Source organism: Pteronotus mesoamericanus, unplaced genomic scaffold, assembly GCF_021234165.1.
Source record: "Pteronotus mesoamericanus isolate MK-2021 breed Mesoamerican mustached bat unplaced genomic scaffold, CSHL_Meso_final scaffold_85, whole genome shotgun sequence".
Taxonomy (NCBI): Eukaryota; Metazoa; Chordata; class Mammalia; order Chiroptera; family Mormoopidae; genus Pteronotus; species Pteronotus mesoamericanus.
In genome coordinates, this window is record NW_026555329.1 from 48,052,227 (window position 1) to 48,078,164 (window position 25,938).

General features: G+C 40.0%; 1 protein-coding gene and 1 pseudogene across 1 annotated transcript in view; both read left to right on the forward strand.

Moving 5' to 3' along the window:
* HECW1 (HECT, C2 and WW domain containing E3 ubiquitin protein ligase 1) overlaps positions 1 to 25,938 on the forward strand; it is a 681,615-nt gene that overhangs the window by 247,938 nt on the left and 407,739 nt on the right. The window contains exon 4 of the mRNA XM_054564310.1: positions 17,882 to 17,951. Coding sequence (XP_054420285.1) covers positions 17,882 to 17,951 — 70 coding nt within the window. The remainder of the gene's footprint in view (positions 1 to 17,881; positions 17,952 to 25,938) is intronic.
* Positions 18,527 to 21,053, forward strand: LOC129062916 (ataxin-7-like protein 2; annotated as a pseudogene).

Below are 25,938 nucleotides of genomic sequence, written 5' to 3' on the forward strand. Positions count from 1 at the left end.
CATTGTTAACCCATGAATTTTTTAGTAACATGTTATTTAGCCTCTATGTCTTGTGTTTTCCAGGGTTTTTTGTTGTTGTTTTCTAGTTTTATGCCATTATGATCACAAAAGATACTAATCATAATTGCTATCTTCTTAAGTTTGAGACTTGTTTTGGGTCCTAACATATTATCTATCCTAGAAAATGTTTTATGTTCAATCAATAAACATATATTTCCTGCTTTGGGGTGAAATGCTCTGAAGATATATATTAAATCTATCTGATCTAGTGTGCAATTAAAGGCATCTTTTTCCTTGTTTTTTTCTGCCTGGAATATATATCCATTGAAATCAGTGGCTGGTTTACTGTCAGTCTATCCCTTTATGTCCATCAATATTTCCTTTATATATTTGCATGTTCCTATGTTGGATGAATAAATATTTACAAGGGTTGTATCCTTTTATTAAATTGATTTCTTTATCAGTATGTAGTATCCTTTATTTCTTACTCTAACCTTTGTTTTAAATTCTATTTTGTCTTAAATAAGTACTGCTACTTCAGTTTTCTTTTTTATTCACATGAAATGTCTTTGTCCATCCTTTTATTTTCAGACTATGTATATCTGAAGTGGGTCTATTACAGACAGCAGATATATAGGTCTCATTTTCTAATTCATTCAGCTATCTTATGTCTCTTGATTAGAAAATTTAAGCATTTTATTTTTATGATGATTATTGATAGGTATGTGATTACTGTTCTATTATTTTTAACTATGTTTCTTTTTTATTCTCCTCCTCCTACATCTTCCTTCTCCTCCTCCTCCTCCTTTTTTTTTTTTCTTTTTCAAGAAGACCCTTTGATAGTTCTTGTAATACAGGTATGGTTGTAACAAACTCCTTTACCTTTTTCTTGTCTGAGAAACTCTTTATTGCTCCTTCAATTTATTTTATTTTTTGTTGTTTATACTATTATAGATATCCTCATTTCTCCCCCTTTGCACACTTCCAACCCTTTCCCCCTTTCATCTTGCCATTTTCACACTTTTGTCTGTTTCTATGGGTTATGCATATATGTCCTTTAGCTAATTCCTTTAACTTCTTTCATCCAATTCACCCCTGTGACAAAAGTCAGTCTCTTCCATGCTTCTACTTTTTCATGAGTTTAGATTCCACGTATAAGTGAGATCATATGGTATTTGTCTTTCTGACAGAATGGATGGACCTGGAAATTGATATGGTAAGTGATATAACCCAGTTGGTAAAAGACAAATACCATTTTTCTCCACAGCTGCATAAAGTAATCTTCGTTGTAAGTCCTTACTTTTCATCACTCTGAATGTTTCTTGACAATCCCCTAGTGCCTGAAATGTTTCCTTTGAGAAATTAGCTGACAGTGTAAGGAGAGCTCCCTTATATGTAACTAACTGTCATTCTTTTGCCACTTTTAAGATTCTCTTTTGTCTTTCACCTTACCCATTTAATTATAATCTGTCTTGGTGTGTTTGAGTTCATCTTGCTTGTGACACTTTGTGCTTCCTGGACTTGTGTTTTGTTTTGTTTTTTTCTTCACCAAGTGAAGAAAGTTGCAATCATTATTTCTACATTTAGGTTCTTGAATCTTTGCTCTTTCTCTTCTTCTTCTAGTACCTCTATGATGTAGATGTTATGATTAATGTTGTCCTGAAGGTCCTTAAACTATCCTCATTTTTATAATTGTAAAAAAATTTTGCTGCTTTAATGGTTTTTTTGTACCTTGTCTTAAATCCCTGATTATATCCTATATTTCCTTCTACCTACTATTTATTCCTTTCAGTGTATTGTTCATTTCACATATTGTATTCTTCATTTATGACTGGATCTTTTTATGATTTTATGTCATTTTTATGCCTTTGAGCACTTTTTAAATTTTAATTTATTTAATTTTAATTTTTTAAATCAAGCTTATTCTATTACAGTTGTCTCAGTTTTTCTCCCTTTACCCCCCTCCACCCATCCCACCCCAACCCCTCACTCCCACAGTAAATTCCCACTCTGTTTTCCATGTCCATGAATCATTCATACATGTTCTTTGTCTAGCCCCTTCTCCTTCTTTCTACCGTTGTCCACCTTTCCCATCCCCTCTGGCCACTTTCATTTTGCTTCATGTTTCCATGCCTGTGGTTTATGTTCTTCATTAGTTTATTTCGTTGAATAGATTCCGCTTATAGGTGAAATCAAATGGAATTTGTCTTTCACCAGCTGGCTAATTTCACTTAGCATAATATTCTCCAGTTCCAACCATGTTGTCACAAAAGGTAGGAATTCCATCTTTCTTTCTTTCTAAATGCAGATTGATTTCATTTATTTTTTAAATGTCAAAGTCAATTATAAAATATTAAAAATTTTAAAACCATTATAAATTCTCAGCAATTAGAACAACTTGACATCAGCACAGAAATAAGTAGATCAATGAAATAAAATGAGTATTCTAGAAAAAAATGTGTGTGTGTGTGTGTGTGTGTGTATCTGCCTAACAATGTAATACATGATTAAACTAATATTTCAAATCAATGGGGAAAATAAGGCATATTCAACAAATAAGGTGACTGGACCACTATTACTTGAAATAAAACAAATACAGAGCCCTATTTCACATGATATAGAAGAAATATTCAGGTGAGTTCAAAATCAATATGTAGAATCTAATTTTAGGAGATAATACAAACATATTTTTCTTACCCTGAAATAAAATATTCAAACCCAGAAGCTATAAAGTAAAATATTGACAATATGACTATATTAAACATTTAAGACTATAGAGTAATATGCATATAAAAAATGTTAAAGGACAAGTAATAGAATGGGAAAGTATTTGCCACACATCTAAAAAAGCATTAATATTGTTGTTTTAGTTGTTTTGTTTTGTTTTTTAGGAAAAAAAATATACAAACCTTTCATCAATAAATGGATAAAGAACACCAAAAAGTCTTCTAAAGCTTTTTAAAAATAATAGAAATAGGCAAGAAATATAGAAAAACAGGTTTAGATTCAACAAATAATAAAGGAACAATGAAAATAACATATCATTGTCACAACCAAATTAATATATAATAAAAATATTGGTAATATCAAGTATTGGCAACTGTAAAAAGAACTGGGTATTCATAGACTCTTTTCCTTCATCTTAAAGCAGTGCCTTTAGCATACTTTGCAGTGCTGGTTTGGTGGAAGTGTATTCTTTTAGCCTTCTTTTCTCTGGGAAACTCCTTATTCCGCCTTCCATTTTAATTGAAAGCCTTGCTGGATAGAGCACTCTTGGTTGCAGGTCTTTGATTTTCATGACTTGGAATATTTCTTGCCATTCTCTTCTGGCTTGCAGTGTTTCTGTTGAGAAGTCAGCTACTAGCCATATTGGAACTCCCTTATAATTTACTATCTCTTTCTCCCTTGCTGCCTTTAGGATTCTCTGTTTGTCTTTGATATTTGCCATTTAAATGATGATGTGTCTTGGAGTGGGCCTCTTTGGGTTCCTCTTGAATGGGACCCTCTGTGCTTCCTGGACTTGCATGACTTTTTCTCTCCTCCAGTGAGGGAAGTTTTGCATCATTATTTTTTCAAACAGGTTCTCTATCCCTTCCTCCTTCTGTTCTCCTTCCAATATCCCTATTATATGGATTTTATTACATTCCAGGTTATCCTGCATTTCCCTAAATGCCTCTTCACTCTTTTTTCATTTTCTAGCTCTTTCTGAGAGCTTGTTTCTACCTTGTCCTCCAGCTTGCTGACTCAACCCTGGCTTCATCTAGCATGCGTTTGATTCCTTCTACTCTGTTCTCCAGTTCAGAAATTGTATTCTTCATTTTCTCTTGCCTCTTATTGATTAGCTTCTATGTCCTTTTTCATGGTGATATGGTTCGCAGGAAGTTCCTCATAGTTTCTCTGTAGTTTTTTGTAATTCTCTCTGAGCTCACTAAGCTCATTGATCTTCCTTATAATCATTGTTTGAAATTCAGTATCTGAGAGTTTACTTGCCTCTATTTAATTTTATTCTCTTTCTGGAGAATCCTCCTTTCCCTTAGAGTGGGAATGGGGTATTTTTCTGTCTCCCCATTATTTGTGAGACTCTTCTTTTTGGCTTTGGCTTCTTAAATTGATCTTTCCTGATATCCTGACTTTGTGGTGTGAACTTCTATTGTGGGAGAACACTGATTTTATTTTCTGGATCTGCCTCTGATGATGTCAGATGTTATCCCTGTCTTACCTTAGGCAGTCTATTCTAGACCTCCAGGAATTTACTCTCTATGACTGTCTCGTTCAGCTGTTAATCTATTCACTCTGCACTCAGCAGGCTGGCTCAGGTAGCTCAGGGTGGGATGGAGTCCCTCCTTGGGGCAGGGCTACTGGGTCCTCTGATGGTGCTGCCACTCAGGGGGAGTGAGAGTGGTTTCTGCTTGAGCAAGATGGCTGCTGCCGCATGGGGGATGAGTCAACACTGAGATCCCTTCAGCCACTCCCTCAGTTTTCTCTCCAAAGCCTCCTTCCCCAGTCTCTCCTCAGGCATCTCCAGCCCATCTGCTCCCCCGCCTTTGCCAGAGACCAGGGTAAGTAGCTGCCAATTAAAATTTATGTGCTGGCCCTTTAAGCAGCTCTTTGCATCTTCAGCCACCCGCCTCTGGCAGAGAGCAACCCTGCTGCTTTTTGCAGCTGGCTATTTTCTGTGCACTTTTTGGGATCTGGTGCTGTAAGCTGGAGATTCCTGCTTTTGGTTCAGACCCCACTCTTCTCAAGGGGATCCAACTGGCCCTTTCAATATCCTACTGGTGCTGCCGCCCATGGGTGCCCCACCCCTGCCTTCTCAAGTCTCTACTGCACTCCTTACCAGTAAGGTTGTGCCAAAAGTTGATTCTTCTGTCTATCTGAGGTTATAAAACTCCTCTTTTGCTCTTGTTCATTTATTTTTCCAGGAAATTTCTCCACAATTTAGTTGTAATTCCAGGTTGGTCCTGGGAGGAGGTCAGTGTGACTTCCACTCACCACTCTGCCATCTTGATTCCCTGCCTTTGACCACTTTTATAATCATATTTTTGAACTCTATATATGACACATTACTTACCTCCATTTCTCCTTTTTGTTTTTGGATTATGCGTCTTTGTCTCCCCATTTTGGCTCTCTCTTTGTGTTTGTTTCTATGTATTAGTTAGATCATCTATGAAACCGAGTCTTTGTGGGATGGCTCTCTCTTTGTGTTTGTTTCTATGTATTAGTTAGGCCATCTATGAAACCGAGTCTTTGTGGGTTTAGTGGTGCAGTCTCCATTCTCAACTGAGCTCAGTGCTCCAGGAATGTCTCTTATATAGATTATGTGGGCCCTTCTGTTGTAATTGAGTCTTGATTGTTCTTGACCCATCAGTGCATGGGATTGAACTTCAGTCTGGCTGACTATGGGGGACTTGGCCTGAGAAGTTCCCAGGTTTGCCACAGATAAAAGAAAGAGTCATTCCAGATACTGTTTGCCTGTCAAAGAAAAGGGAAGGTGATTTTCTCTCAAGGAGGATACCCCGAGCCCCTATGCTCAATGTCTTTTATTGAGAAGGTTACCAGAGAGAGATAGGTAGAAGGAATGTATAGGTGAGCTATTTAGATCAGTATCTTAAGTTTACAGAGTGTAGGTGATGTTTGAAAATGACAAATGGCAGGAACTCACCGAATTGCTTAGATCTGAGATGAGTAAATACAATGATGCCAAATGGGATTTTGATCAGGGTCCAGGAATTTTGTATTTTCCTTCCCAGCCTTGAGCTGGTTATCTGGTATAAAATTAACACAGCTTGATGGAGAAACAAAGCATGCTTCAAGGAGTATAATTTACTTCCAGGTCTGATTTCCCCCAGGGGCCCTTGGAGCTATTATAGGTCCTGCCTATCAACTGCATTACCAGTGTTCCAGCCAAGACTTATGAAGCCTCTCCCAGGCCCCAGCTTGCTTGGGACTACAGTCCCCACTACCACTCAGAGTGGCCCCCTGCAGCTGACTATGAGGCTCAGCCCTGACTGCAGCATGTGAGCTGCTATAAAGGTACTGACCACACAAAACCAAGTTTGCCTCAGCCTTGTCTGGTGCCTGCTGAGATATCTTTTTGGATACGCTGCTTATGAAGATGAATGGATTCTGCCCTGTTGTCTGAAATTGGCCACTGGTTGTACTGGTTTTGGCCCTCTCTGGAGAGACTCTGGTGCAGCCCAATATCAGATGCTGCCTGTGAGTGGCCCTTGGCAATCATTTTTGGGCTACAAGCAATCCACAGTTTGTGGCTGCCTCTCCTGGGCTGAATCCATGCAGAAAGCAACAGCCTGTCCATACACCCAGGCCAGAAAAATTCCTGAGCTACCCTAACCTCTGCTTGCCTCCACCTGTCAGCTGCTTGTTATGTTCACTCACTGAAACAGCCTCTGGATGTGTTCAAGTTGCATTAGGTAGATTCTCCATGAATATCAAGGTAAGGATGAGTGGTGTTCACCAGACTGATGCAGGTCAAACTTGGTGCCAGGTCTGGGTCTGAGGCTACTCAAGAAATGTCCTCAGGTATACCAATTCTAGCTGTCACCCACTAGTTACTTGCATACCTTTTTTGTTGTTGCTGCAGGGTGTCAGGGAGTCATCAGCATGAGGCCATCAGAGTTTAACAGGCCATGCAAAGGGAAGGCTCTGCATTGCTTGAGTAGGCAAAAGAAAAATTTCCCCTGTCCTAGAACCACACAATTCAGTCTGTCCCAGTTTCTGCAGAGAGGAGATGAAGCTCAATAGGATGTGGACACTGGGAATTGGGAAAATGGTGTTAATGGATCCTCAGTGAAGGAAATGTGCCAGTCCTGCTTTGGAGAAAATAGGGGAATGTAGCTCCTACCCCAGAGTTACATAATTCAGTCTTTCCGTATTTTTCTCCACCACTGGCAGGGCAAAGCCACTAGAAGTAGGTGGGCGAGGCTGCCAGAGTTTTGAGGGTGGCTCTGCTGGGACCCAGAGACTGAGATCTTGCAGATTTTTCCATGAGGAGAAATCACAAGTCCAGTTCATGGAAAGTGGGAGGAATGATACCCACCCCTGAGCCACACAACTCAGTCTGTCTCAGATTTCTACCCAGACCTCTTTGGTGTTGGGAGGGTGAAGCCACTGTAAACCAAGAGATTTGGGTTACCAAATCTCCCATAAAGGGGCATGTGAAAATGTTGGCAATGACCCCACTCCAAAGCCAAACAACTAAGTCACTGACGCTTTCTCAGTCTGTCAGAACTTCTACACCACTGCCAAAGCAACTGACTCATTATCAAGGTGTAAGCTGTGTGGGATGGGGCAAGGGTGAATCCCAAGGGTTGGGGCTATTGATTTTCTTCAGTCTGATGCCCCATAAGTTAGAGTGCTCCACCTAAGAAGTATGACATCTATGGTATAAGAAAATGTCTCAGCATATGAATCCTGGGAGCTATCTCTTCAGCTTTCTCCCCAGAGGCACAAATCCCAGACCCTCCTTATGCAACTCTAGTCTGCATTGCTCAGTATTAGCAGCTGCAAACAAATTTTGAGCATTGGTCCTTTACAAGTGTGCCTGTGTCTCTAGCTGACCTCTGTCTCTCCCCAGTGGGCAGAAACCTCACTGCTTTTCAGTGCCAAATGTTATGTGGTTGTCTCCTCCTGTTTCTGGTGCTCTGGGCTGGGGAACCAGGCTCAGGATTAAGACCTCACACTTCTCAGGAGGACCCCGTCACAGCTGAGATATCCCTCCTGAACCTCAGCCACCACCCATCAGAGTGGGGCCAGCCCTTTTCTTGTCTCTGCCCTTCCTACCAGTCTCAATATTGCTTCTTCTGTAAATCCTCAGTTGTAACCCTTCTGTTCAGCTAGTATTCAGTTGGTTATTCACAATGATTTTGATTGTTCTATAATTTAGTTGTAATTTCAGTTTGGTTCTGATAGGAGGTGGGCATATCTTCCACCTCCTCCACTGTGATCTTAGATCCACCAGGTATAAGGTGTTGCTTTGGAGTGATTAAACTGTTTAGGAACTAGATAGAAGTAGTGGTTGTGCAACATTGTGTAAGTGCTAAATACCACTGAATTGTTCCATTCAAAACTGGTCAATTTGATGTTATGTAAATTTTATCTCATAAATTCTTTTAAAATAAAACAGAAAAGAAGCCCTGGGTGGGTAGCTTAGTTGGTTGGAACCTTGTCCTATACACCAAAATATTGTAGGTTCTTTTCCCAGCCAGGACACATATCTGGGATGCAGGTTTGATTCCAAGCTGGGGCACATACAGGAGGGAAGTGACTGATGTTTCTCTCCTCCATCAATGTTCCCCCCCCACCTCTCTCTCCCTTCTTCTATCTCTAAAATCAATAAACATATCCTCAGGTGAGGATTTAAAAGACAGAAAAAAATAATAAAACATACATACATGCATAGCAGATCAATGATTATACATTCAAAACCTCCTAAGAGTTCTAGTTCATATCCCATATCATGGAGTATAAGATGCCACAGATTTGGAAACTAGTTATTCATTTTTGCACAACCAAACTAGAAAAAACTTTCCAATTATAATTACAAAGCAAAATGATTGTTAGCCAAACTTTGATTTCGGAGTAATAGAATGTGAAGCTACAGGTGTTATGACTGATTAAACCAGCCATGGAGAGGAGACCTAGGAAAGTCTAGTACTTCTCAAGAAGATCATAATTTCTCAACTCCAGCTGCTTATTGCTGGACATATTGATATTTTAAAAGTCTGAAACCAAAAAGTCAACAGTAGTTTTATGTGCATTTAAACTTGTGTATGTATATAATTTCAAAAGGATAATGTTTCTTCTATAATAAAAAAGCTCTATATTAAAAAGTCTGAAACCTACATTTTTAGTAAATCTCCTGGTTTTTAAAAATATGTCAGAAACTATTTTTGAAAAACTCAAAAACTCTGTGGGCTAAAGAAATCACATCAGTGGGTCATACAAGACCCTGCACCTTCACTTGTGCCTAGTGGTGCCTTGTAGCAAGTTTAACCCAGGTGAGAATAATCAGCCCCAGAAAGTGGAGTGATGGCCCCTTCATAAAACAAGGGACCAGTTGTATGATAGTCATTCAGGCAAGGAAGTAAGATCTGCAGAGATCTGATCTTTGTCCCTAATGGAAGGCACAGACCCAAATAACCACAGAGGACACCCCGGGTCAAGGTGTCAGTAGAACCTGCTTCTGCTGCTTGGCACTATTATCAAGACAGTTTTGAGGGGTTGTGGTAGTTAGAGACAAATCTAAGGCATCTTTTTTTATTCTGTTGGTTATGGTATTACAGTTGTTCCAATTTTTTTCCCCTTTGCCCCTCTCTACCCACTACCCCTTTCCCTCTAGCAATCCCCGCCTTAGTTCATGTCCATGGATTGTGCATATAAGTTCTTTGGCTTCTCCATTTCTTATACTATTCTTAACATACCCCTGTCTATTTTGTACTTACCAATTATGCTTCTTAATTCCTGTACCTTTTCCTGCATTTTCCCCTTCCCTTCTCCCCACAGATAAACCTTCATGTGATCTCCATTTGCATGATTCTGTTCCCGTTCTAGTTGTTTGCTTAGTTGTTTTTTTTTGTTTGTTTATTTTTGCTGCTTTTCTAGATTCAGTTGTTGATAGTTGTGAGTTTGTTGTCATTTTACTGTTCATAGTTTCAATCTTCTTCTTTTCCTTAAGTTAGTCCCATTTCATATAATAAGAGCTTGGAAATGATGAATTCCTTTAGCTTTACCTTAACTAGGAAGCGTTTTATCTGCTTTTCAATTCTAAGTGATAGCTTTGCTGGATAAGGTAATCTTGGTTGTAGGTCCTTGCTTTTCATCACTTATGTTACATTTAAGAGAGGTAAGTGCTTGAGACTGGTGCTTAAAATTTGGTCTCTCCTACAGCAGCATCCTCAAATGAAATATGTTAGAAATGCAGATTCTCGGGCCTCCCCAGACCTACAAAATCATACCTTTCAAAGAGTTGGGCCTACAGTCTGTGTTTTATAAAACCCTGCAGTTGATTATGATACACACTGTAGTTGGAGAACCTCTGTCCTAGAGGAAATAAAATGATTCGGTTATTTCTCATAATTTTGTAGAGTTTTTCACGTCCACACTTTCAGAACAGTCTGTGCGCACGCGTGCGCGCGCGCGCGCACGCACACACACACACACACACACACACACACACACCCATGTTAAACAGAATAACTAGAAAGCCTAAAAATCATCAGGAAAAATAAACTATTTGATTATTTCTAGCTAACATTCTCGTTCACATAGTGCTTCTTACACATTCTCATCATCTTCTTTTTAGTAAACCAAAAACCTACCCTCTCAAATACTTTTGGCCCAAGCATATTTTTTCCTGGTGCTAGTATCTGAATTCTGTGTCACCAAAATCAGTTGAGAAAATCATCTTTAACTAACATGTTTTGTTTAACTGACATAATAAACACTAGGAGAAATGCCTCATATTCCAGCCACTCTCTTTTTCCTTACTGTGCTTAGTAGAAGAGCCCTATACTTAGGAAGTTTGTTTCTTTCCTTCAAGACTATAAAGAAAGCAGGAGCAGTAAGGACTCAGGACGCTGGCTAGGAGACAACTATACTTGAACAGCAATACAAAAGTCTTTTTAATTGCTCACTTCCAAAAAAATAAGAAAGAAAGCAGAAGGAACAGGTAGAATATGAACCAAATATAAGCAAAAGCGAGTAAGCAGCCAAACTGGGTCTGAAGAAATGACCCCAGTGGGTTAACAGATTCTAGGGTTCTGCAACTCTCATTTTGTCAGCTAGACCAGAGATTAATTCATCCCAGGTAAGTGTTCAGAAGACAACAAATTTTTCTGAGCTCGGCTTTCACATTTTTAAGATGGACTGAAATGAATAATGCTGAATTTGCAAACTGTTAAAATAGTGTATCTAGAGGCACCAATTCTGTGCTTGGCACACACATAAAACTCATCCACGCTGTCTTCTCCCTTTTGTAAACCAAAGCTTCCATCCCAAGTGTCCCTGGGATTGGGTATATTGCCAGTGATGCTGTTGACCTTTGGAGTTTTATGTTTCATTTTTTTTTAGCTTTACAGTTTGGATTTACAGGCTTCTGTGTTGGAGAATTTAGATTGAGCTGTTTACCCATCTAGCAGTCATATTATAAGGATTCAATAAATAAAATGTACTCAGAAGTGCTCTGTAAACCTTTATAGGCATGTTTCTTTGTTTACTGTTTGCATGCTTGAACTTTTCAGAGATATGGAGGTTAAAATGGAAGTTGGGCCTTGAATTGGTTTGATTTTTGTTTTTTATAAGATAGCTTGGAGGCATATCAGATTACTTAATAGACTTTATCTTGGACACAGAAGATATTGAACTTCGCAGGAATCTCTGATCTCTGATTTAAAATATAACCCATATTTCCTGCTACTAGCTACTGATATGCCACAGCTTGGATGTTTATTTATTTATAATGCAATACTACTTTGCATCTGATTTTTACATTCCATTATCAATCATAGAATCTAAAAATCCACGATTGGATTTTTATTTATGGAAAATAAATAAAAATGAATACATAAATAAATACTTTTTTATTTATAGGAAAATCAAAACTATCTGGGTTAGGTAAATAGATAAAAACTCAGTGAAGTCATGAATTTCAATCTCTGACATCACTGTGATTTAATTGTTCTGTAACCAAATACGAACTTTTTCTGCAATTTAGGAAAATAAGTCATTCTATAATTATTTAAAAATAATCATGAGTATGTAAATGAAGTTATCACATCAGAATTGAGAATAATGTGGCCACACCCTTGTAAGAAATGTCCTGTATGCTGCAGGGAGCTTCTCCATCTTGTACCTAAGGAAATAGACTCAGGTCTGGGACATTCAGAGAAGCAGCTCAGAATGACCTTTCAAATGCAAGAGAGTTCTTTGAAAACTCCTGCTTTACCTTCAAAATGCATACATATTTTGCATTAACTTTAAATTTCTTTTTTAAAAAATCAATTGCCCACAGCACACCTGTCTGCCTCTGGAAATGACAATGTTCCTATCTGAGAAGCCATGATGTCCTTAGAGAGTAGAAGATGGATGATTGTAATGCAGGAGCTCCAAGCCAGAGAACTCCACTTTTGTTCATGATATTCTGAAAAACTACTGCTGGAGGACCAGCAGATGTGGACATACTCTTTATTACTCACTTTACAGGAAAGTGTACTGACAGTGGTAGATATGGTGAAAAACCACACCCCAGTTCTGATCTTGCACTATTTATAGGATTAGCATTGGCACAGCAGCAGGGAGAGCCATGGTAACATGTGAAACTGCTACAGGTTTATTATAAACACAGGGACCTTTTCCTCCTTCCTTATGGTTGCTGGCCATGTGTCCACCTGCACTGTGAGGTCATGGAAGGGCAATGTCTTGAGCTACCCCACACTCTACCTTCACATTTCTCCTGCACCTCACAATTTTCATGTTAGTTCTTCCTGACAGAGAGGCCCTGGGTGATAAGAGCTTTGATGCACTGCAACCATATGCCACAAATACAGTTAAGCTATACCCTAACAGGAAGAGAAGACAGGAAAGGCCAAAAAAGCCAAGAAAGGCATAATACCCATGTCCCAAAGAATTTCACCAGGAGGTAGAGTTCCAAGGCCAATGCTGAGATGTATGTAATTTCATTAAGCAATGCATCTAAGGCCTGAGACATGTTCTGGGAGTTATAGGGGATGTATGTACAACATTCAGTATGTAAGATGGCACAGGTTCCTCCCTAGGCTGTCATTAAAGGTCTAGGGCCATGTGGTTCTACAAAACAAGCTTTTTCATCTGTAAGACTTCTTCAGGTGGATACAGCATTTCTAGTGTGATTAAGAGCAAAAGCAGGATGATTTGCTAAAGTGGTTATGGTGGTTTGCATAAGGATTTTTCCAGCAGGGGGTACAAATAGGCCCGTTGGATACAACCACCAGTCAGTTTGTTTGAATAGGTGGCAGGCCCAAAAGGAGTCCCAATTCTGATGCCCAGAATTCCTCCCAAGGAGCCACCAGGGAACACCAACAACCAACATGTAGCATTCTGTTTCCTAGGGACAGTACAGGGTACACTTCCCCAGGGGTATGTCTGAGGGTGCTGGCAACAACACAGTATGGATCTGCAGCCTAAGGGGGACAGCCAAGGGTTGGGTGAGCAGGTTTACAGTGGAGGCTTGGCCCACTCTAGGTTGTTCACTGAGTTCCTGGAGTACTTCAGGTAGGCATGGCATCCACCCCTTAAAAGAATGTTGATCAGTGAGAAGGTATCATTCAGCAAACCATTGTACTGTGCAACCAGTCTCACCCATGTGGGATTGTAAGGTAGACGAAATTGCCAGTCAATCTGCTACAATAATTGTTCATCTGGTTAGCCCATTGCTGGACCTGATGGCCTGTGAAATGGGTTCCTTGATCACTTTCAATGACTTAAGGTGTGTCATAAATGATACACAGCTGCCGAAGGCCTCAAGTGGTAGCCCACTGAGTGGCATGTATGCATGGATAGGCATGGGAGCCAGTTGTTGTGTTCACACAGGTCAAAGCAAATCAGACCCCTTCAGAGCTGGGTAAGGGGCCAATCTGAGGGGAACATTTCCACACTGGAGACCTTGGGGTACTTGTGGTGAGGTTGCCTTTCAGCACCAGACAGGATTGACAGGCAGTGACGATGTCAGCATAGCACAGTGGCAATTCCCAAGATTTGCCCACTTCCTATAAAGTATTTTTTTGTCATGCATGTTTCAATTTATGATGCAGTGCATCAGCCATCTTCTGGGGCTTCTTCTGGCCAGTGGATGTGCATTAAAGCATCTGCTTCATCATTCCTGGGACACTACAAGGAGGAGTGACCGGAGACCTGATAAAGTGTGATACCCTTCTCCTTGCTGTGGGAATATATTGTCTTCCCACACTTCCTGTCCCCAGAGGGGTTTGTCCATTATTGTCCACTGTGGTTCCCACTGAGACAGCCACAGTCTTAACCTGTGGAAAACTGCCTAGCTGTCTGTAGAGATGGTTAAAAGTACACATTTTTGGGAGATGAAAATCCAGATGGTGCATAGGTCAGCCCATTGGCTGTTGTGTCTCATTCCATCTTCCATCTAGATGCTGTCAGTCTGTGGTTGGTAGCCCATGGCTCTCCAGGATGCTGGTGGTCTTTTGCAGGAGCCATCTGTATACCAGTCATCCTTAGGGATTGGCTGATGACCCTCCTTAATTGGGGATCCTAGTGGTGGTGAGTTAGTCAGGGCTACCCCATGTTCAGCACAATATGTGACAAGTCTCAATAGTTTTTGTAGTTCATGACTCAAAGCTGCTGGAGAGCAAATTGTGTTGTAACAGACTAGCACCCCATTTGGAGATGGTGGATGTTTGTGCTACTGAATTGTGTAACCATGTTGTCACATTGTGGCTCCATCCTGTTCTGGGATAAGTGGTCCAGACCATGACCACCACAGGCACTGTTAGCAGTTCAGTTGCCAAACAAACCTAGCACATGGCATTGACTTGTTCAATGGGACTGTACCTTGCCTCAGCCCCTTTCCATAGCTTTGATTAGAAACCAGTGGGAACCTGGGTCTGTCCATCATCATTGCCAGAGCCCCCATTGATACCCATCCAGTGTTACATAAACATCCACAAGGCTGTGTCTGGTCCAAGACCCACAAGGCTTGGACAGTGGCTACTGCTTTTTAGTAGTCATGAAAGCTTTTTATTGTACCCTCCCCCAATTCTCAGGTGGTTTATTTCCAGATTAACCAGTGTAAGAGGCATAGCAGCTGAGCTAAGTGGGGAATAAACACCTGCTAATATCCCAAGAGTCCAAGGAATTCCTTCAATTGTTGTGAGGTTGCTGTGCAGGGAAATGTTTGGAATTTGTCCACCACCAAAGAAGGCATGATTTTTGTCTTACCTGACAGACAACCCCCAAGAATTTGACAGAGAAACCAGGTCCTTGCAATTTATTGGTTCGACTTCCCATCCTCAGTCCTGTAGATGATGCCAGGAGTGGTACCCCATCTTTAAATCTGGAAGAAAATCAGAGGTTAACATGATACCATCTATGTAATGATATAGCTTTATAGTTTCTGGATGGTGTCAGGCTTCCAGGTCCTCCACCACAAGCTCTGGCAAATGGTGGGTCTGTGTAAATACCCATGCAATAGGATGGTAAAAGTCCACTGCCAGCTCTCCCAAGCAAAGGTAAACTGTTCCTGGCAATCTGGGTGGATATCAATAGAGAAAAAGACATTAACTAGGCCCAAAACAAAATGATATGTGCCTAACTCATGGCTCAAGATGAGGTCTGCAATATTAAGCACTGCATCATACAGAGGAGGAATTACTTTGTTCCACTCCCTGAAGCCTGACATCATCCACCAGGTGCCCTCAGGTTTTCAAATTGGCCACACTGAAGTGTTGTAAGGGCTGTGTGTGAGACAACTGATGCCTACTTTTGCTAGCTTCTGGATAGTTTTCCCAATTTAATGGTGTCCCCTGGGTAACCTGTATTGCCTCATTGCAACTACCCAGTGAGGTGTAGGGAATTGTACAGGGGAATGTTTGGCATGCCCTCACAGAACTGCCTTGACCACCTGGACCCACAGGGAAAAATTGCCTGCAGTTTTCTGTAGCTGCAGCCCCAAGAGGATGTCAACCCCTAGAATATATTCAGATATGGGGGAGATATAGATTGCATAAAGCTGTGGATTCAGATTGCCAGAGTTAGTGTGACCTTATGTGCCCTGAAAAATTGACCTCCATACCCATTGTTGCTGAGGAGGGGTCCTGAAAAGTGTTCTGGGTTGCCATGAATAAGGATACACTTGCCTCCTGTATCCATGAGGACCAGTGTCTATTGCACATTACAGGGGGAGCAGTAAACAGCTATTTCCACACATGGCCTCTGGTCCCTGGAAGTCAAGTCCTTCATCCACCAGGGCCCTTGGCTTCCTCCTAGCTATGCAAGCTACCCCATGGATTGTCTTCTGGGTGGACTGGAGGGAGGCATACCTCTGGACCCTTGTTCTGGTGTATGCCCATGAAATCAGACAACAAAGGCAAGAAGACAAGGGAGGCACCAATGTAGTTACTCCCTGTTGGGCCCCCTAGGAAGAGGAAATCCATTCCCTGAGGATGAGGAAGTTGGGCCTTCGGATTTTCCTCAGGCAAGCGTTGAAAATACTGGTGTGGTTGCAACTGTTGCCACAAGACTACTGGCATCTGATTAGGTTGCTTATGCATTTTTCTGGGGTCCACCCCTGCAGTGGTCAAGTCTATCCACAACTGTTTATGGATATCTCTCACTGGTTCTTCTTTCCCCTCAGCCTTGATTGTAAATTCTTCAGGAGTGTTCTCCTCTCAGACTTCCCATACTCTCTTACACTGCCTTGCCAATTCCACCTTCCTCTAATCTGCTATAGTTTGGGCTGCTCATTGGACTGGCTTGCCCACCAGAGTAGATAGAACAGGTGCTAAAGTTCCATAAACAGTGGAAGTTGTGGTCTGGATGATACAATCATGCATCCCAGCAGTGAGCGAGGCTGTACGCGGTCCCCTAAACCTACCTACATAAATGGCCTGGCACATTCCCATTGCCCAGAGCAACACTTGTAACTTGAGCATGGACGTCCAGTGGAGCTGTGTCACAAGGAGGTCACCCTCATTGGGCCAGGCAGTGCAGTATCCCACCTTGAACCAGGAGAGCAGGAAACCATTCTAACTATATTATATGGCACCATGAATGCATTGCCATAGCAAGCGGTGTGTGGTAATGGACACCAATGAGGTCAGTTCATCCCCAGAGAGCACAACACCATCAGTGACTGTGCCCCAGAGGTGCAGTAGCCACACTGCAGCTGACTCAAGTTCCTTCTGTCTGAACTTCTCTGCCAGATCCACGAGCTCAGCGGGAGTGTATGGTCAAGCCGATGTGTGCAAGTACCTTAAGGTCGGTGACAGGAGGTCTGGATCCTGCCTGTCAGGCCTCTCCTGCTGTGTTTTCAGCATCTGAAAAATGACTGGCTGAGCAGCAAGACCCTCACTTACCTCCTGCCCTCTGATCTCTACCTCTGCATCTTAGTCAGTCTTGTTTTTTGCTATAGGATTCCCCTTACAGGGATTCCAGTCTGACTGGGGTATGGCCATCTTCACTCTAGCCCTGGAGAGCTTATGCCCAGGAATGAGCACACACCAACGAGCCAGATCCTGCAGCTGCTTGCTGGTCTGCTCCAGCTGTCATCCAAAGGTTTTTTCAGTCTGCTTGAGTCAATCTCATATCCCTTTCCAATTTCAGCTTACCCTCTCACTGCCTTACTTTCACTTCAGCCGCCAACTGTTTGGTAGTGCAATTCCATAACACATTCACCAGCAGCCAGCCCACTGTTCATGTTATGAGATACAGCAATTTAACATTTTACTTTGCTAAATGAAAATATATTATAATTACAACAGTAAACGTCTATTGACTATCATTCTGCTCCTGTTAGATCTGCTTTAATAAATGCTTTTTTTTTTTTTTTTTGCAAATTCAAATGTAAAATGTCATTGTTTATGTAAGTAGTTACAAAGGGCCTCTAATATTACAGTAATTTTGTGTGTTGACTTCCATTTCTCTGGAAAGTATGCCTCATCCTCACTAGCATTTTCTACTCTATTACTGGAAAAAAGTATTAGGTTGCTAGAAGCTTGTTTTAATCAAAAATAACCTAATAAAATCACAATGCTGCTGTCTTCATAGAGTGTAGTTGGAAAGATAATAAGGCATGTTTGTTTTGGAGTATATCTATTTCAATGCTCATTTTGCATGTCTCTCATTTTTCTTCTTCTTACAGATTTTTAAAGGTGTTGGCTCTTTTGAGACTGTGCAAGGAAGTCGAAGACTGATCAGCTTTTCTCTCTCAGGTATGTTTTGCTTACCTGAAGATTTTGTGGAAAGGATGAGGATGTCAACCATCAGGAGACCCACTTCAATTTGACTCTGACCTAAAAGTGTCTCACCCTCTCTGTGCCTCAGTTTCTCCATCTGTAAAACAATAACTAAAGGTATCTACTTCATTCCCCTTGACCTCATGAAGATATTGGAGGATTCAATAAGTAATAGATCCAAAAAGCACTTTGAGATGATGATAAGAGAAGCTACTATTCCAGTTTTATTTTGTTTCTAAGTAGCAGTAATTGAAAGTTTTTATATAGTGATGGTCAAGGAAAGCCTGAGGAGAGAAACAACTAAATTTCAGCTAAATAAATTATTTATTTATAATAAACAAATAAAATTTATAATAAATAAAACAGCTAAATAATTTATTTGTCTAAATAAATTCTCAATTAAGCCCAATTGAGGTGCTCTAAAAAGTACATCCATGGAAAAATCACTATAAGCCATATAAAGCCTATAATTTAGTTAGTGTTTAGTTAAGAGTAATTAAGATTTTTTTTATATTTTCAATTATGTACCATAGATCTGTAATAAATTAACAATGGAGAAACTGGGTAAAGGTATTGTATTATCTTTGCAACTCTTCTGTAAATTTAAAATAATTTTAATATTAAAAGTATAAAGAAAAAATGAGTTGCTCTGGCTAAAATGCTATAGAAAGTGCAGAGCCCCACACACTCAGTTTCACATTAAGTCATCTTTAAGGATATGCAATGGCATGAAGCTTTAGGATTAGGTGAATATAGTTTGAGAAATTATTTCCTTAGGTTTGTTTCAAAACAATGAATGTTACAGGGCATAAATATCAGATATCTGAAATCACACTCCTGCTCTCTTCTTGGGAGATGGACAGTCAACTGGGGACAGTCAAGCAATTGTGGAAAAGTTGCAGGATTCAAGTTTAACATATAAAAAGTTCAATCATTTTTCTATATACCAGCAATGATCATGTATATTTTGAAATTAAAAACACACTATCATTTATATTAGCACCCCCAAAATTATATACATCTAAAAATTATGTACAATATTGACATAACTAAAACTACAAAACTCTGATACATGAAATCAAAGAACTGAATAAATGGAGAAATGGCTCATGTCTATGGATAGGGAGACACAAATATTGTGAAGATGTCAATTTTCCTCTTTGTGTATAGAATCAATGCAATTTCAGTCAAAACCCTAGGAAGTCATTTTTTGGATATTGTAAAACTGATTCTCAAATTTATATGAAAAGGCAAAAGTTTCAGAACAGACAACACAGCATTGAATAAGATCAAAGTTGGAGAACTTGCACTATCCAACTTCAAAACTTACTATAAAGTTATGGTTCAAGATAGTGAGGTATTGGCGAAAGAATAGAAAAGTAGATCAATGGAAAAAAAGCAGAGAACCCAGAAATAGACAATCCATAAGAGTCAACTCATCTTTGACAAAGGAGCAAACGGAACAAAAATAGTCTCTTCAACAACTGGTGCTGGAACAACTGAACATCTGCATGCAAAATAATTTGTCTAGACACAAACCTGATACCCTTCACAAAATATTACTCAAAATGTATCATAGACTTAAATATAATATACAAAACCATAAAACTACTAGAAGATAACATAGGAGAAAATCTAGATGGCCTTACGTACCATGATACCTTTTTAGATAACAACACCGAAGATATGGTACATGAAAGAAATAGTTGCTACATGAAAGAAATAATATGGATTTCATTAAAATTATAAACTTCTGCTCTGCAAAATACAATATTAAGAGAGTGAGAAGACACACCATAGTCTGGGAGAAGATATACACAAAAGAGAAGAGTCCAGGTAGTAAAGAGCCAGTTTTCTAGCACTTTTCCCAGGAGCCCTCTTCCTCAGCTCAGGTTGTATAAGTGGCAGCCACTCCCAGCAGCACCTTATCTGCTCATGCCAAGAAAACTTACTCATACTGTGTGCTGCCCAGGACTCAGTCCTATCCTGAGAGTGAGTTGAATGATGAAGGTTGCTGTGGTTGTGGTAGGGACCCAGGCCTCTTCCCCCTCCTCATCCCCGGGGTGGAGCCCAGGCCTACATCAAGGAGAATGAGGAAGAAGGGACATCTGATGACTTCACTTTCCTCCATTATGCAATGTGATCCGCCATGCCACAACATTCTTCCCCTTTGAGAAACAGCTGGTGAGTCCAGGGTGCTACGTGTTTAGCTGTAAACTAGACCAGTTCTGCTCTACACTGAGTTTCATGATGGAAAGACATCTCAGCTCACACATGTGGACAACCTCACTTATGGCTGAGCCTTCATCCCACCTCGTCAGGTCCTCCTTATCTTCTCCCCTGAGCTCATCCTCTAAGGGCAACTGCTCTTATCTTCCAGGCCCAAACCCCAGACCTGCCTTTCCAGCTTCCACCCCCATCTTACCAAGGACAGCCTTGTATCCAGCTACCCTGTAGACTTCCCCAGTATGGCAGCTGACTACAGCCAGGCAGAGTGCATGGATGAGAGCCAGACCATCACCTCACCACTGCATGCAAACACCCATATCTGTCCTTCAGCAAGCTTGTTCCTTCAAAGGGCAGAAAGCTGTCCAATGGCAAGGACAAGCAGAGTTGGAGGCCCTTTTTCAAAAGTGAAAGTTATCCCCTGACCCCATGACTTTCAAATTTTAGTCTAATGTTTACATCCTATATTCCATTGGAAAAGTCAAGCACTGTACCTGCAAAGGCTTCTCAGCCAAGATTAAAACAGCCCTGAGCATGGGACTTAATGGGACAGTAAGGCCAAGGATGAAGTGGGCAGGGCCCCTGGATTATCAGGGCTGCCCTCATTAGCCCACCACACAAGTCATGGATTCTCAGATGGACACCTAGCCAAAGTCCTGCCAACCAACTGCATCTCTGAAGAGGATGTAGTCAAGAAGGGAAAAATCTGCCTGCTTGCTACTAGCCAATAAAGACCAAGCATTTCTGAGCCTACCTTTCTGTTGAAGCAGCCTACTCTGTGTGCTGCAAGAAGCCAGGTCATCCCTGGCCTTTGTGGAGAAGTGTTCTACACTGAAGTCAAAAGCCCATTAATGAAAAAGTGCCTACCCACTGCAATGGAGCTTCTAGAACCTCCTCCCTTTCAGAGTCAAGCCCCGTACTGCTGCCACTTTTTATAACTTTATATTATTCCTTGAGGAAAAAAAACTTTAAAATACCTTAAAAAGAGAAGGTATCCAGAATATGCAAAGAACTGTACAACTAAACAATTTGAGAAAACAATTGTGGAGCAGTTGAAAAATGCTCCAAAGATCTTAGTAGACCAAAGAAGTCCAAAGATCTAAGGAAACTTAGAAGACTTCACCGAAGAAGATATACAGACGGCAAATAATTATATGAAAAGACCCCTCATATTATACCTCATCAGGGAAATGCAAATTAAAACAACAATGAGTTATCACTACACACCTGTTTGAATGGTCCAAATCCAGAAAATGAAAAATACAAAATGCTGGTGGTTGTAGAGAAACAGGAACTATCATTCATTGCTTGTAGAAATGCAAAATAGTGCAGACACTCTGGAAGACATTGTTGTAGTTTCTTACAAAACTAAACATAGCTCTTACTATATGATCTGGTGATAACACTCATTGGAATTTATTCAAATGGATTGAAAACTTAAGTTCATACAAATCCTACACATAGATGTTCATAGCATCTTTATTCACAATTGCCAAAACTTCGAAGTACTCAAGATGTCCTTCAGGAGGTGAATGGATAATAAACTGTTGTAAATTCAGATAATGGAATATCACTTAGTGCTAAAAAGAAATGAGCCATCAAGCTATGAAAAGACATGAAATGTATATTACTAAGTGAAAAAAAAAGCCAATCTGAAAAAATAAGCCAATCATACATGCATAGATGATTCCAACTACATCACATTCTGGAAAATGTAAAGCTATAGAGATACTCAAAAAATCAGTGGTTGCTAGGAGTTGGGAAACTAGAGATGAATATGCAGAACACAGAAATTTTAGGATAATAAAAATACTGTGTATTATACTCTAATGATGGATACATGTACTTATACATTTGTGAAAACTATCAGAATGTACAACACCAAGAGTGAACACTTATGTAAACTATAGACTTTGGGGAAAGGAGTAAAGTATATATCACCCAACTGTGATTATGATGTCTCAATGTAGACTAATCATTTGTAACAAACATACTACTCTAGTATGGAATATTGATAATGGGAGAGGGTATGCGTATGTTGGGCAGGTAATACATAAAAAATATTTTTGCTGTAAATCTGCAACTGCTCTAAAAGAAAAGTCATTTTACCAAAAACAAAAACAATGACAACATTAACATATACCTGTCTAGGTTTAAAAAATAAAAATGAAATTAAATACTTTTGTATATTAGGGCAAAAAGCTTAATGACTTGCTATCATTATGTTCCTATTGAAATGCTTGAGGAATAGCAATTATTTTTACAAACCTTCAGAAACAGAAGAACCCAGGAAAACTTCTCAACTAGCTGTGATAAATGAAGAGAAATTTTAATTTTTACTCAGTGAAAATCTTAAAACCTAAGAATGACCCTCTGCAGGGCAAGCAGCATGGAACTGGGAAGGAGGTGAAATCTCTATTAATTGGTTTCAATTTTGGCTCTGTCATGCATACAGAAGCTCCCAATCTGACCAGATGAGAGAAAAACACCCCCAAACTAGGTTCAAAAAACTACTTTGTAAAGTTGTCAGGGTTGGTTCATCTCCTATAACCCCCCATATCATTTTTTATACTTATTTCAAGGCAACATTGAAATTAAATGTAACTAGAGATGTAAATTAACAGCTGAAGAACCAAGCCTGAAATGGTCTTGAAAGTATAACATGCAGTAGTTGAATAAGTATTTGTGTTAATTTGCTATGTCTATTTCCAAAATAAATAAATAAATACTATTTAAGGTATCATAATGAATCCCATCCCTCAAAAAATATAAGATAAAAAGATCAGTATATCTTTAACTAAGCAGACCCACAAAATATAAAAAACTTGAGAAGATGTTGATCATTTCCAAGTGTAAAAGCAGAGGTAAGGATTTCAACAGCAGAGAGTTGGATAACTACATTAATTAAAGATGAATAAATACCAGGACTACACAATCTATTTGTGAATAAAAAGCAAACACTTTGACTTGAATAATGTGTGGAAAATAGATCTACCTCATTAAAAAAAGTTGTGAAGAGACCCAAAATGGCAGAAGAGTAAGTAGAAGCTACACTAACATCATCTCAGGACCAAACTGGAATTACAACTAAATGAAAGGAAAATCATTCTGAATAACCAACTGAACACTAGCTGGGGAGAAACCTTAAAACCACAGAAGCAGCCACATCACCACAACAAAACTGGCAGGGAGTACAGAGGAGGGACAAGAGGGCTGGCTAGGCTCCCATGGAGGGCAGCTGAAAGGATATTTCAACAACCAGGAAGTTCTCCCTGAGAAGTGTGAGATCTAAATCCCAAGCTGGGGTCCCCAGCCTATAGCATCAGAACTGGGAAAGGAACCCAAATAACATAGCTGTGAAATGCAGCAGGGTTTCTGTCCACCAGAGAGAGACCACTGGAGAAACAGAAAACCCCTTAAAGGGCCAATGCCCAAAATTCCATTTGCAGCCACTTCCCCTAGGCTCTGGCAGAGAGGGAGCAGAGTGGACTAGAGACACTTGGGGAAAATATGGGGTTGATGGCTCTGGGGAGAAAACAGAAGGAACAGCCACCAGGATCCCTTTACTGAGTCATTTCCTATATCACAAGACCTATCTCTTTCAGGCAAAACATTCCTCTCTGAATAACATCAGGGTGAGGGGAAGCCACATCCACAGGAATTACTCTGCCCCACCCTGTGCTTCTAGAGCCCTGCTGCTGAGCAGTACAGCTGGAAAACTTTCACATTTTAAGGCTAACATAAAGCCTGAAGGCAGAAGCAAATCTCTGGGAGCTCAGAAAGATCAGATGACCCTTCCACTGGTCTGATGCTGATAGCAGCCAGCCTTGATGCACAATCTGGTTCTTTCTGCAAATACCCAGGCCCAGCAGAGGGAACCACAAGCTGTGAATCACCAATAGCTCCAAACAGGTTGCCCAGGGCCAGTCATAGGCGGGTTTGACTTAGGTCTGCACCAGAGTCTTGCAGATCTACCTATTACATAGAAACGAACATAAAGAGGCAACCAAAATGAGAAAACAAAGAAAACAGTCCCCAAATGAAAGAACAAGGTAATTCTCCACAAGAAGGCCTAGATGAAATGAAGGCAAGAAATTTATCAGATAGAGAGTTGAGAGTAATGATTATAAGTATACCCAAGAGCATAAAAAAGACATAGAAACCACAAAAAAGAACCACTCAGAAATAAAGAATACAATATCTGAAATAAATAATACACTGGAAAGAGTAAACAGGAGGTTGGATGAAGCAGAGGATCAAACTAGTGATTTAGAAAACAAGATAGAAAAAAGAAAACCCAAGCAGAGCAGCAAAAAGAAAAAAAAAATTGAAAAATGAGGAGAACTTAAGAAACCTTTGGGACAACATGAAACATAACAACATCTGAATCATAGGAATACAATAATGAGAAGAGAGTGAGCAAGGGATCAAGAACCTATTTGAAGAAATGTTGACCAAAACCTCCCTAATCTGGTAAAGGAAAAAGACACTCAAGTCCAGGAAGCTCATAGAGTCCCAAACTATTTGGACCCAAAGAGGCCTACACCAAGAGGCATCATAATTAAAATGGCAAGGCCTAAAGACAAAGAGAGAGTCCTAAAAGCTGCAAGAGAAAAGCAAGTCATTATCTACAAGAGAGCACAGATTAGACTGTCATCTGATTTCTCAACAGAAACATTTCAGGCCAGAAGGGAGTGGTATGAAATATTCAAGGTGATGAAAAGCAAGGGCCTACAATCAAGGCTCTTTACCCAGCAAGGCTATCATTTAAAATTAAAGGAGAAATAAGGAGCTTCCCAGACAAGAAAAAGATAAATGGCTTTATTAACACCAAACCACTACTGCAAAAAATGTTAAAGACTTCCTTTAAGAGAAAAATAAGGGAAAGAGAAAGAAAAAACCAACAGAGGAAAATAGTCTAAAGTAAAATGGCACTAAATATGTATATATCACTAATCACCTTAAATGTAAATGACTTAAATGCTTCAACCAAAAGACATGGGGTAGCTGACCGGATCAGAAACAATACCCATATGTGTGTTGCCTTCAAGAGACCCACCCTGTATTGAAAGATAAACACAGACTAAGAGTAAAAGGATGGAAAAAGATATTTCATGCAAATGGAAAGGGGGGAAGCTGAGTTAGCAATACTTATATCCAACAAAATAGACTTTAGAACCAGAACTGTACGATGAGAAAAAAGACTATGCTACATAATGATAAAAAGAAAATCCAACAAGAGGACACAACCCTAGTAAACACACACCCAATATAGGAGCACCTAAATATGTAAAACAAATCTTGATGAACATAAAGGGAGTGATCAGCAGAAATACAGTCATAGTCAGGGATTTTAACAGCATATTTACTTCAATGGATAGATCTTCTTGATAGAAAAACAGCAAGGAGACAGTGGTCTGAGCTGAGGGGAGGGAGGAAGGATAGAGGGAGAAAGAAGGAAAATGGTTAAGGAACATGTATAAAAGATCCAAGGTCAAAGACAATGGGTGGGGTAAGGATTGAATGTGGAAACCGGGGGGATGGGTAGGGCAGGAGAATAATGAAGGGGAAATGGGAATGACTGTAATTGAACAACAATAAAAAAAAGAAATAAAATGGTACACTAGATCAAATGGATTTATTGATATTTTCAGAGCATTTCACCCCAAAGCAGCAGAATATACATACTTTCCAAGTGCCCTTGGAACATTTTCTAGGATATACCACATTTCAGGAC